Here is a 12,909-nt window from a genome sequence, read left to right as displayed (position 1 = left end):
TGGGTTCTCTCAAAAGATGTAACAGAAAAGGTCGTCAGTGCAGTCCGGGGCGCACCGTTCCTGCAGTGTTCTAGACAAGTGTGTTGACCTCTGTACTTTTACCCGAGTTCTACGCTAAAGCAAGCACCCTTTTTACCTGCAGTATTTCATTTAAACATATGCTTGGGCGTGTAACTTCATGCTTATAAAATATTTTAACAGCACGAAAAAACAGAACACCCAGGGAGATGCAAATCCAGCGCTCTATATAGAGATGCCCTGAATGGGCTTTCTGTCTTTTCGCGCCGTTCAAATTTTTCCTATCTCATTACATTGCCTTTCATTTTTTTTTTTTTTTGGAAATTGTCAGAGTAACAAGGTCAGGCACACGTCTCCGTGCTGAATCAGGCGAGCTTTGCCACAAATACCTCCTTTAAGCGCCCATACTTGAGAGAGAGAGAAGAAATGTAGGAAAGGTAGGGAGTTTAACTAGACTATGCGTTCAGTTTGCTATTCTACACATGGGGAGAGAGAGAGGGGAGTAAAAAAAGAGAGAGAAGGATAGACACATGTCACCTGTGTGTATGCCATCTCAGCAACAGGGAATGCAAGTGTCATGTCATTTTACAAGTGCACTCGTTAAAAAAAACGATAAGAAAAACGTATTGCATGGAGCAGTGAATGGCAGGCTGTGTGAAAAACAGCCTGCAAAGGTCGCTATACAGCGGCGCACAAGTGTGCTGACGTCATGCGGTGTGTACGTGTGCGCAGGTGTGGATGTACCCGCTTCCCTACTTCGCCGTGGCCGGCTGCATGCTGCTAGGCATCCTCATCGCGGTTGCCCTGCCTCTGGACTCAAGTGAGATCACGTGTCTGCGTAGGCTGCGCACTGCGGGCCTTTGTGCGAGATAGCCGTGGCCTGCGCTTAAGGACCGCGTTCAGTGTCCCTAGGAATGAACTGCCGTGTTTCGACGCGGTCTCTGTATGAATGTAGTTAGCTGAAAATATGAAAAGATAGAAAGAAAATTAAATTTTGACTTTCATAAACTATAAATGTAGGACGTATGCTTATGAGGCAAAGCTGTATATAGGGAGGGGAGAGGGGCATAAGGGCAGACTTTTGGACTATAGTTGATTTCTTTCTTTCTTTCTTTCTTTCTTTCTTTCTTTCTTTCTTTCTTTCTTTCTTTCTTTCTTTTCTTATAACAGAAAGAGGAGCAAGAGCTAAAAAGACATGTGGCCTGACAGAGGCTCTTACTCCTTTGGGCATTCGGCATGCATACAAATGGTTTTGATGCGTGTAAAACAATAAGCACCAGAATGTACATAACTAAATGGAAACAGAGCAAATACAGTTTCACATCATACAAATACCTCCACACAACAAAATCGTTTACAAGCACTTCATAAAACGATACAACAAAACACTTTATGTAAAATAAAAAGATAATGAAAACACTTCGTAAAAAGAAACATATCGTGCAAGACACCGAACGTAAAAAAATCAACCCCCCTCCCCATTGATCTTTTTCTGAATGTTACTTGAGAATATATACATACATATATATATATATATATATATATATATATATATATATATATATATATATATATATATATATATATATATATATATATATATATATATATATATATATATATATATATATATATATATATATATATATTCGACAGCGTGCAATACTTCAGTGCACCAGGCAGGGTATAGGTATAGGTTTTTAACTTCTATCGATTTATGATTAATTTTGCCCACACAATCCTGTCTGTTCTATCCCGACGTGGGAATCGCCTGCGTGGCGTAAGGTTTATCTTTAGCACCTAAATAAACTTCATCGTTTATGTCATGCCGTGTATCCATATCCTGATACGGACAGATCACGGAGAAACTATAGAAGTCACAATATCTGACGCAGGCAAGGGGATGGGCTGTACAAGAACATGCACAAGGCTTTCAGTATTGAGGAAAGAAAGAAAGAAAGATGGAAAGAAAGAAAGAAAAGAAGAAAGAAAGAAAGAAAGAAGGAAAGAAAGAAAGAAGGAAAGAAAGAAAGAAAGAAAGAAAGAAAGAAAGAAAGAAAGAAAGAAAGAAAGAAAGAAAGAAAGAAATGGAAATATAGCGGTTGCGTTTGTTCATAATTTTGTTCCTCTCGGATCTGGCGCTGTTTAATTTTCCATGGTAATCGAGGGCCGCGGAAATATTTTGACCAGTCTTCGACATGAACATGCTCGTATGCACAAAAGTGCGTTCTCGCATTTCGTCCGCATCAGAACGGGCCCGCCCCGGCCGGGGATCAAATCCACGTAGTGCAGCTTAGCAGAGCTACGTCACCAGGCCATGACCACGGCGGGAAACGAGATAACATCGCGATCGGCGGAACTGATTCGTGGAGCGTGCACCTCTCACTGTTCTGTGGAGTGTCGTGTCCGTGAGCGTCTCGGATCAAAGCATAAAAAAACAAAAAAACCCAGCCTCGCAATATCGCTTGTGTGCGCCGAGCACTCACTATACGACCACCATTGTGCGCTATGTATTGAATGTATTGACTGATTGAACGCACAGATCGATGCAGACGGCAGACCACGTGTTTCGTGGAAGAGGATGAACGAGATAGCATAGTGTTCGACCATGCGCGTGGTACGCAGCGTATAGGCAAAATTTATCGCACTGTGCGCACCATTGATCACATACGCTGCAGCACGTTTTCGCGCACGCTATCGGCACTGCTATAGCTGACGCGGAACGGGGCGGCTCTGAATAAATACCGCGTGACCCGTTTATACAGGCGTTCAACGGTTTGTCGGTGAGGTGGTCGAAATTTCCGGAGCCCTCCACCACGGCGTCTTTCGTAATCATATGGTGGTTTTGGGACCCCACATATCAATCAACGGTTTTCCGATGGCGCACGTATAGGGTTTGAAGTGCCTTAGGCTTTAGGGATTCCGACCGTCTGCTGTGCTTTAGCGCGCACTTACAACATCGCGCAGTGCCTCTTTAGTATATCGCTTCCATCCAAATGCAACTGCCGCGGCCGGGATGGAACTCGCGACCTTCGGGTCAGCAGCCGAGCACCGTTGCCACAACCACGCCGGACTTCGGGTGAGAGGAGTTCTGGTGGAATCAGAGGATTCTCAATTAATTACTTATAACCACACGAAGCAAAAGGACTGCATTAATTCAGCACCCGAGCCCCGCCGTGGTGGTCTAGTGGCTAAGGTACTCAGCTGCTGACATGCAGGTCGCGGGTTTGATTCCCGGCTGCAGCGGCTGCATTTCCGATGTTGGCGGTAATGTTGTAGGTCCGTGTACTCAGATTTTGGTGCACGTTAAAGAACCCCAGGCATCGAAATTTCCGGAGCCCTCCACTACGGAGTCTCTCATAATGAAATGGTGGTTTTGGGACGTTAAACCCCACAAATCAATCAATCATCATCAATCAACGAAGCGAAAGGACTGCATTAATTCAGCACCCGATAGCCCAGATAACACATTAACTCATACTGTGTATAAGGATGAGGGACGGCTTCGTAGAAGTGCAAGGGAGAGAGAAGGCGTTGACTCTCTCGTGGGTAGAGTGTTCTACTCTACTCATGGGTCACAAGCCTCCCCTAAGAGAGTACAATGACCCTGAGGGAGGGTTGACGTACCTCGTTAAAAATAGTCACATACGTGACAAATCAGAACTCTAAAAGAAAAAAAGACAGAGAACTGTCTTTTTTTTTTCCCCCCCCTTAGAGTGTAGGGGAAGCAGTGCATAGGTTTTATCACACCTTCAGGCAGCGGCCTGTTTCAGTCTCAGAGGGTGGCACTACAGTCTTCAGCTATAAACAAGTAGCGATCCCAAAGCACATTTAAAAAGCACCCTGCATATAGGCTAATATCTGTAAAGCATCTGGGCGCCTCCATCTTGGGCTGTAAAGTCGATATTTTCTTCCTTTTGTTTATTAACTCCGACGAGAATTTATTAATAAGGCTGTGTAACATCGTTTGTACCCACCCAACCGTTTTCATGCGTAGGCGTCTACTGTAACAACGTTTTGTTAAAGGTGCAAAGCACAAAGGTTAATTGCCCAATATGGCGGCACTCAAACACATCCGTAAAATTGTCTGTAGAACAGTGAACATACGTTCGTCACAAGGAAGCGCAGTTATAAAAGTTATGGTAGCAAAATAGAGAGTCGTAGAGAGGTTATACCAAAATGGCGCCAATTATGGGAGCGTAGAACGCAGGCAGCATAACCGCTGGTCATCAAAGGTAACAGATTGGATTCCAAGAGAAGGCGAGTTCGTGAGAGGGAAACAGAACATTATGTTGGGATTAGGTAGTTTGCAGGTACTATAACATCACAGCAGAAAGCACAGGGCCAGGTTGAGTGGCGGGACGAGGGAGAGGTCTTTGCCCGCTGTGAGCGTAGTCAGGCTTCTTCTCCTCCTCATTATTATTATTATTATTATTATTATTATTATTATTATTATTATTATTATTATTATTATTATTATTATTATTAAGCTCGTCAGAGGGATCGACAGACGCTCGTTACATCGTGAGCAAGAAAAACGCCCTCTTTAATGTTTCGTCGTGAAATAGATACAGTCAGAATGATCACACGACTCCCGTGATAACCGGATAAAGGAAACCAAGATAGCGCGTGTCTTGGCGCTTGTCTCTGGAGCAGGCGGCCACGGAATGCAGCAGGATGACGTAACATCTTCCCCATTTCATAATCATCGTGGGCCTGCCAAAAAAAAAAAGAAAGCATTTCAGAAATTAATCATCAATAACAAGTCTTTTCGGAGCTCGTATTACGCGCCCATATCGCGTCGTTCTTTGCTCAGGACTTGAAGTTTTGTTCGATGAACGAGGCTCTTGGATGTCGGACGACTTGGTAGCTACGATGTCTTTGTCCGTCGCGTCCGTTGGCTCGCTGTTTCGTGGATGCTGCTCCATCCTTACGGGGCTTGTTTCTCCTCCGTGTGGGAGAAGGAAGAGATGACGCCTGTTTCTGCGTACGTTTTTTCCTTCAGTTTGGACCCAGTAGGATGTCGGTGTTTTAGGAGGACCAAGGACTGTGCCCTCGGCGCCTCTGTCTTTGAGCCATACTTGTGCCTGCGGATAGACAGGGAAGAGGTCTCGCAGCATGACGTTTGTCAAAATACATCTTTTGTTTTTGTCTGTATCTTTCGTCTTGCTCTTTCCAAGAAGCCTTTACTACTTCTGGCTTTAGCGTGGATGGCATGCAGGGTACTTTTGAGCGTAAACGGTGGCTCATTAGCAGCTGCGCTGGACTCTAGCCGGTTGGACCCGGCGTGTTTCTATACTTCAGCAATGTGATGTAGGGGTCCTCTGCCTTCTTCAAAAGTCTTTTAAGAGTCCCTACCATGCGCTCAGCTTCCCCGTTAGCTTGAGGGTAACTATGACTTGTTGTGACATGCCTAAAGCCGTAGTTTCTTGCAAAATCAGCAAACGTGAATGAGATGAATTGTGGTCCGTTGTCTGATATTACCGTTTGCGGTATCCCATGTCTGGCAAAGCAGCTTTTCAGGTGCTGGATGACCGTCTTCGACGACGTTCCTCGATCCAGCAGGGCCAGCTCAGGATACCTGGAGTGATAATCAACAACGGCAAGATAGACAGCTCCTTTCATCTCAAATAAATCAATTCCGATTTTCTGCTATGGCAGCTCGGTTGTTTCCGATGAAATCATTGGTTCGGAAAATTGGGTACGCTCTGTGGCGCATGCTTGGCAGTTGGCCACGGTTTGTGCAATGTCTTTGCTGATTTCTGGCCACCCGGAGAGATTCTTTAGTGCCCGCGTGGCAGCGTGCAATTCCCTGGTATCCCTTGTGAACCCTCCGAAGCATTTCTTTCCGCAGCGCTCGAGGAATCACCAGCCTTGAGTCCTTCAAAAGCAGCTGCTTGCATACCGTGATGTTACCACGATGCGCCCAGAATGGCTTGAGAAGTTGTGGTGTGTAGTGCTTAGCGGGCCAACCTTGCATGCAAGCTTCGAGCAACGACGCACATTTGGGGTCGTTTGCTTGCTCTGAGCGTATGCGTTCGAGCATGTCGTCAGAGGACGCATACTGAACGGCTCCCTCCACGTGAGCCGAAACGTCTGCTTCGGACAACTCTCCGACCGAAAACGCAGTGTTCATCACTCTCGCGCGAGAAAGTGTGTCCGCCGTAGCAATGCTTTTCCCCTGGACGTATGTTAGCGTTAACGAGTACCGCATAAGACGCATTCTGAGCCTTTGAATTCTTGGCGGTAGAGAATCAAGAGGATCTCGACCCAGCAGCGGGAGGAGAGGCTTGTGATCCGTCTCAAATAGGAACGTGAGGCCTCTTAGGAATTCGTCGAAGCGTTCCGCAGCCCAAGTTAAAGCTAATGCTTCTTTTTCGATCTCTGAATACCTCTGCTCTGTTTTTGTGAGCGATCTGGAGGCATATGCAACAGGACGTTTCTCACCAGATGGCTGATCCTGGAGGAGTACTGCGCCAACCCCTAGTGAAGACGCGTCCGCCGATACAATTGTCGAGTACCGGGGGTTGTACCTCGCCAGGCCTCTGTCTGAGCTGAGAGTGGTCTTAATCTTCTCAAAAGCTGTCTCTTGTTGAGGTCCCCGAAACCAGTCGCTGTCCTTGTTGAGGAGGCTGCGTAAAGGAGCAGACATTGAAGTTGCATCAGGTAAAAACCTTGCGAGATGGTTCATCATACCTAACAAGGATCGAACTTCAGCAACGTTTTGGGGTCTGGGCAATTGCTTGATTGCTCTAACGCTCTAACTTTCTCGGGGTCTGGACGCACGCTGTTGGCATCGAAGATCATCTACAAGAATGCGACCTGTTTAACTGAGAAACAACACTTTTCCCTGTTGAGAGTTACGCCTGCTTGTTGAAGTCGTTCGAGGACGTTACAAAGCCGCTTGTCGTGTTCCACTTGGTTCTTGCCGTACACCATAATGTCATCCATGTAGTTCAGTACGCCGTCTAGGCCTTCTAGGACTTGCGAGAACTTTCTTTGAAAAATTTCAGGTGCGGATGTAATCCCGAACGGCAACCTGCGGTAGCAGTACCGCCCGTACGGCGTAATGAACGTCGTGAGCTTTTGACGTTCCTCGGAAAGCCTGATCTGGTAGATACCAGAATGAGCGTCTAGTTTAGAGAAGACTTCCTGGAAGCTTCCCATAACTTGCTCAGTTGTTGAGCAGTTGATGACGCTCTCGTCTGACGAACTGGTTCAATTGAGTTAAGTCAACGCAGATCCTTACTGCTCCAGACGGCTTCATTACAGAAACGATAGGCGCGCACCATTCTGTCGGTTCTTCGACCTTCTGTATCATTCCTTCTCGTTCTAGCCTGTCCAGTTCTTCTTTGACTTTTTCTTTCATGGGAATAGGAACCCGTCGCGGTGTAGACAGACTGTGCGGGATTGCATGTGGCACAAGGCGTATGGTGTGTTCTCCCGATATGGTACCCGTGCCTTGGAATATCTTGGGATACTTGCTTCCGATATTGTCAGCAGTGTCTAATTCATCTAGGAAGCGAACAATTCCCAGAGCTTTTATGGCTGGTAGTCCCAACAAGGGCGTGCGCAAGTTCTGCACGACGTAAATGGTTTGTTGTGAACAGCTGTCTTTCCAAAATATTTTAGCGTCAAACTTTCCGATCGTACGGATGCTAGTATTGCTAGGTCCTTTATGATCGGCTGCGTTTTCCAGGGAAGGCGGAAGAAAAGGATAATTTTCACCGACGACTGTCACTTCGGCCCCCGTATCTACTTTCATGCGGAGCGTCTGGTCGTTTATCTTTACCGTCACGCAATGCTCAGATTGTGTGTTCGCACACTGCTCGACCGTGCCTATAAACTTGCCATCAGCTTCGGCGATGCTATCGAGATTTGTGTCTCTTTGCTTCTTTTTTTCGGCATGCCTTTTCATAGTGGCCCAAGTTCCGGCAAAATTTGCACGTTTCTTTTCGCGCTGGACACTTGTTTCGCGGGTGAAATGGTCCGGCACAATAACTGCAGTTATTTTGATGATAAGCGGGCTTCTGACAGCCAGTAAACGTGCTCTTTGCAGCGGCTTTCTTGGGCTTGACTGCGGCGACGCAAGCTTCTGGGACTGTGCCCTCATGCTCTTTTAGTTCTGCTTGCTGTTGCTTTACGGTTTCTCTCGTACGCGCTCTTGCCAAAGCAGTGGCCATCGTTAGCTGGGGTCCATCTGCAGTTCTTCCGAAAGAACCTGGTCCCGTAGTCCTACTACGAAGCGGTCTCTTATTAGGCGTTCCTTCATGCCTGCGAACTCGCATCTGTCGGCTAACTTGCCAAGCTCGGTTGCGAACTGGTCTACTGTTTCTCCCAGTTGTTCGCGGCGTAGTTTAAAGCGAGCACTTTCGTAGACTATGTTCTTGGTGTGGACAAAGTAGTCGTTAAATTTAGACTTTACGAGCTTGAAGTCCTCCATTTCTTCGTCTTTTACGTTTAGCGACCGAAGAATCTCCCTCGACTTTCTGCCCATGGTATAGAGAAGAGTCCTTACTTGAACTTCGTCTTTTTTCTCATGTAGCCCAGACGCGAATCTGTAGTCATCAAATTCGTCCATCCAGGCGGGCCAGTCCGCTGCGTTCTGGAAGTCGAAGGGCTTAGGGGGCTTGATTCCCGCCATTCTGAAGCGTTGTCGCCGATACGGCTTGTTCTCGTAGACGCATGCAGCTGCCAGTCGCTCGCTTGTTGACGGGGCCGTTGAAGCGCTAGTTGGCTACATCGGAACCACTTCTGACACCATGTCAAGCTCGTCTGAGTGATCGACAGACGCTCGCTACATCGTGACCAAGAAAAAAAGCCCCCTTTAATGTTTTGTCGTGAAACATATACAGTCAGAATGATCACATGACTCCCGTGATAACCGGATAAAGGAAACCAAGATAGCGCGTGTCGTGGCACTTGTCTCTGGAGCAGGCGGTCACGGAATGCAGCAGGATTATTATTATTATTATTATTATTATTATTATTATTATTATTCCTACGTGGCACCATTGTTAAGTAGCATACAAAAGAGAAAAGAAAGGTGATTTCAAGCAATGACGTGCGCACTTTCCAGGCGTTCCCCTGGAGAAGACGCTCAAGCTGAGCACCTGCAGCGCCGTCGCCTTCCTCGCCGATGCCCGAGTTCTGGTGGACCTCGTCACGCTGGCCCTGGGAGGGATCACCATGGCTCACTTCGACACCACGCTCATCGCTCACCTCACTTCCGTTAGTGTTTGTAGAGGGCCTCTTTACCGGTAACCACATGACAGCTTCCGCATGAAGCAGCGTTGTTTGTTGCTCTGATGCAAGAAAGAGCGGTGAATGAGAGCGAGATGAGTTCGGGTTCCGCTGATTCACTTTTTCGTATACAACTTAAGTGGCGGGTTAATGTGAATGTGTTCAACTCTCTCAAAAAGAATTTCATTTTTTATGTGTATGTATAGGGACGCACACATACATGTATCCTCAACACTCCTCCCTTTTCCCCAAAATAACTCCCTGGCTACAATCCTGGTGTGACAGAAGCAATGTATTCAGATTGAATTGTCACTATTAGAAGGAAGATTGGGGAATAAACTAACAAGTCTCGTTTAGCTTTCTTTTTATTTGTTTGAGTAACTTTTACCCTAAAAGAGTTGACTGTTGGGCGAATTGGTGTTAAGACATCGTGATTGACGCATCCAGACAGGACAACAGAAAGGACGAGCAGTGCGCCTGGGCTCGTCTCTGTTGTCCTGTCTCGTTGTGCTAATCACGATGGTTTACAACTTTTAATCCTCCTTCAACATGACTCGTTTTCACGCAAAGAAAACTGATAAGTGTGAAGTCCTTCTAGGAACTAAAACTCACTATAACTATAATTCAGGGACATGTGTACAGGACTACCTCCTTTTCTTTCATTGTTATTATTGTTGTTTTGTCAAAACCGCGGCCTCTCAAAGCCCCCCTTTTATATTTTCATAGTTGCCCTCTCCTTTGTATTCGAGAATTAAGATGCTACAAAGCAGACACAACCAGTGGCAAGGAAATCAGTTGCAGCCTTGAAAAAAACAAGTCCACTTGTATAGAAGCATTGACTCTGCAGCACCCACCCCATGTTTGCGAATTTCTCATTGTAACCTTTCATCTTCCCCTTCTTTCCTTATTTTTATTTTGCTTATTGCAGCTGCATATGCCGTACTAACATATTTTGAGAAAATTGATGCACGATTCGGTTATATTCGGATAATTCGTTTTTTTGTTCGTTCCATTAGAGAATGGAATCACTTATCAAATGAACAAGTGTGCTGTATTAATGAAGATGTGTTTTTCTCGACATTGTAACCCCCCTGCTGCAGCGCCTTCGGGCTAAGCGGGGTAATCATTGAATAAAAATAAAGAATAAAGAATATTCAGCGACGCTTCCGTTGCTCGCAGGTGAACGTGAGCGACCCTCACGCTGATCACTCGTTCGCTGTCGTCTTTGGAGCTTACGCCATCGGGGCAATTATTTTCGGCGTCGTCACTGCAAGATTCGTAAGTATACACGAGCCCGAGCAACGCAAATCAAAGAGCGTTGGATGTAATCATACAGAGGTCACTCTTCGAGCTTTATCGGCGGAAAATCTGTCGTACCGTGGCAGGCGGATTTCCGCGAATGTCCTGCACATTACGCATTCGAAACCTATACCACTGCTGCGCTGGTACCTTTATGAATTCCTGCAACGTGAACATCACGACGTGTGTGTGTGTCGAGGCGCTATGTATACTTTACCAGGCAGCAAGCCGACAATTCTTGGCAGAGCCAAAATACAGGAAATGCGAAAAAAAAAAGACACTTGCGGCGCCAATGTCCTTCAAGAGGCCGCGAGAACCCGCACTCGGCGTGAAGCTGTTATCAGATCACAACTCGGGTCACGCGCAGTTGTCCGCCGCCGCCGCCGGTGTCCGTGACCACATCGCGTGAATATAGAATAAGAAAACCTAGCACCGAAGGCACAGTGGCGCTCGAAACCTGGGTCTGGTGGGTTTCAGCTCATTATTTTAGCACTGAGCTACGCTGGTGCCTGTGACTTGTTGGCAAACCTAGCACCGAAGACACAGTGGGGCTCGAAATCTGGGTCTGGTAAGTTTCAGCCCATAATTTTAGCACTGAGCTATGCTGGTGCTTGTGACTTGTTGGCAAACCTAGCACCGAAGACACAGTGGGGCTCGAACGCGGGTCCGCTGGGGGCCTTCCCATTAATCTAGTACTGAGCTACGTTGGTGCTTGAGACTTGTTGGCAAACGTGCCTTAGCCAGGCTTCATGTCGGGAACGCAATCGCGATAATACGACTTATAAAGCGTTCTAAAACAGCGAAAAAACAACGCGAATAGCGTAACGAGTGGGCCATCCAATGCTCCGACTCATTACAAAAGGTTGTTCTTGTTCCCCCATTAACTGTGGCATATACCAACTTCAGCCATAATTCCTCATCAATGTCAGCTACAGCATGAACAATTGGCACGAAATTCCTTGCAAGTGTTTTAGCGTATACCACGCTTCTCAGGAGAATGACGAAAAATAGCATAGCGAATGCCATTTAACTTAATTCTTTATTTTTGGTTTTCAATTTCAAAGCTTACTTAAAACAACATTCATCAGTCTCAACGTTGCATTCTTGGCCAATCCACCAAAGCAGGTACGTGCCATTTACATAGGGAAACAAACAAACAAACAAACAAACAAACAAACAAACAAACAAACAAACAAACAAACAAACAAACAAACAAACAAATGCCGGCCTACTACCCAAAAGTTTATTACTAATGCACTATATAGTGGGTATCAAGCAATTTTGCTTGAAGCAGTTACCCAATGAGTGTTTTGAAAAGGCTCTGAAAGGCCGCTATTCTAGCTTTCGCTGTGACATGTGCTGCGCCTTCCGCGCAGGCCTGGCGTTTTGTTGCTTCCAGTATACGATCTATAGTCACAAAAGCGGCATCGATAAAAATAGTTCCCGTCCGTTTGCAGGAAGCTGACGCCCTCGTCATTTTCATTGCCCAATTGGTTTCCTGCGTGGCGTTCCTCTTCGTCGGCCCTGTGCAGTTCATCCCGATTCCCACGTGAGTACACGTCGAAGCAGCCGGTTACATCCAGGAAGCGCGCTTGACGCTGGACGGAATCGGAAAGTGGCGGTGTGCGAAGCTCCTGCGGTTCGATTTAAATGAAGGGAAGGTTATCTTGCTTACTTACCCTATCTTAGGCATTCCTCGTGCCTAGCATGGTAAACGGCCGATCCCGAACATAATTGAAGTTTTTGCGCACACACACAAGGACACAGAAGAAGGGAACACAAGGACCAGCGCAGACTAACAACTGATTTTTATTCAGTAAGAAAACAGAATATATACGCTTACTTGCACCCCATGATCACCGCGCATGAGCAAAAACGGCATCGTACAATCTTAAAAACCAAATATCACATGTTGTTCAGCAATTCAATTTCTTTTTCACTAAGCGATATCGACGGATGGCTGACGCACATATCTTTAAGTCTAGAGATGTGCCACGCTTCTACTATTTCTCTTGTTGTCTGATTTGGGTGTACATACACCACCTCAGTTTGATCAAACAACGGCTTACATGCACTAAAAGAACAACGCGCACAGTGCAGTGCTAAATGTGTTTCCGGCCTCCCTTTCAAGTTGGTCATGTGCTCCTTCAATCTCACATTTAAGCATCGGCCAGTCTGACCGACATAAAAGTTCCCACAACTGAAGGGGGTCTTATAAACTACCTTTCTTTTGCACTCAACCACCTGATGACCTGCACGCTTGGAACAATTGCCTCCGATATCCCTCGTCCTTTCCTCGTACAGATTATTTACAGCCGGACACACGCCCCCTAGTTTGTTCTTTGCCGA

The 12,909-nt window shown here is 46.3% G+C and overlaps 1 protein-coding gene and 1 pseudogene across 1 annotated transcript in view; one reads left to right on the top strand and one right to left on the bottom strand.

Moving 5' to 3' along the window:
• LOC119175005 (uncharacterized) overlaps positions 1 to 12,909 on the top strand; it is a 58,353-nt gene that overhangs the window by 38,278 nt on the left and 7,166 nt on the right. Inside the window, exons 7-10 of the mRNA XM_037426166.2 lie at positions 751 to 838; positions 9,098 to 9,249; positions 10,441 to 10,539; positions 12,018 to 12,109. Coding sequence (XP_037282063.2) covers positions 751 to 838; positions 9,098 to 9,249; positions 10,441 to 10,539; positions 12,018 to 12,109 — 431 coding nt within the window. The remainder of the gene's footprint in view (positions 1 to 750; positions 839 to 9,097; positions 9,250 to 10,440; positions 10,540 to 12,017; positions 12,110 to 12,909) is intronic.
• Positions 7,773 to 8,805, bottom strand: LOC142817666 (uncharacterized; annotated as a pseudogene).

This window comes from Rhipicephalus microplus, chromosome 5 (assembly GCF_043290135.1).
Source record: "Rhipicephalus microplus isolate Deutch F79 chromosome 5, USDA_Rmic, whole genome shotgun sequence".
Lineage (NCBI taxonomy): Eukaryota > Metazoa > Arthropoda > Arachnida > Ixodida > Ixodidae > Rhipicephalus > Rhipicephalus microplus.
Note: the sequence above shows the minus strand (reverse complement) of the source record. Positions and strands in the feature narration are given on the sequence as shown.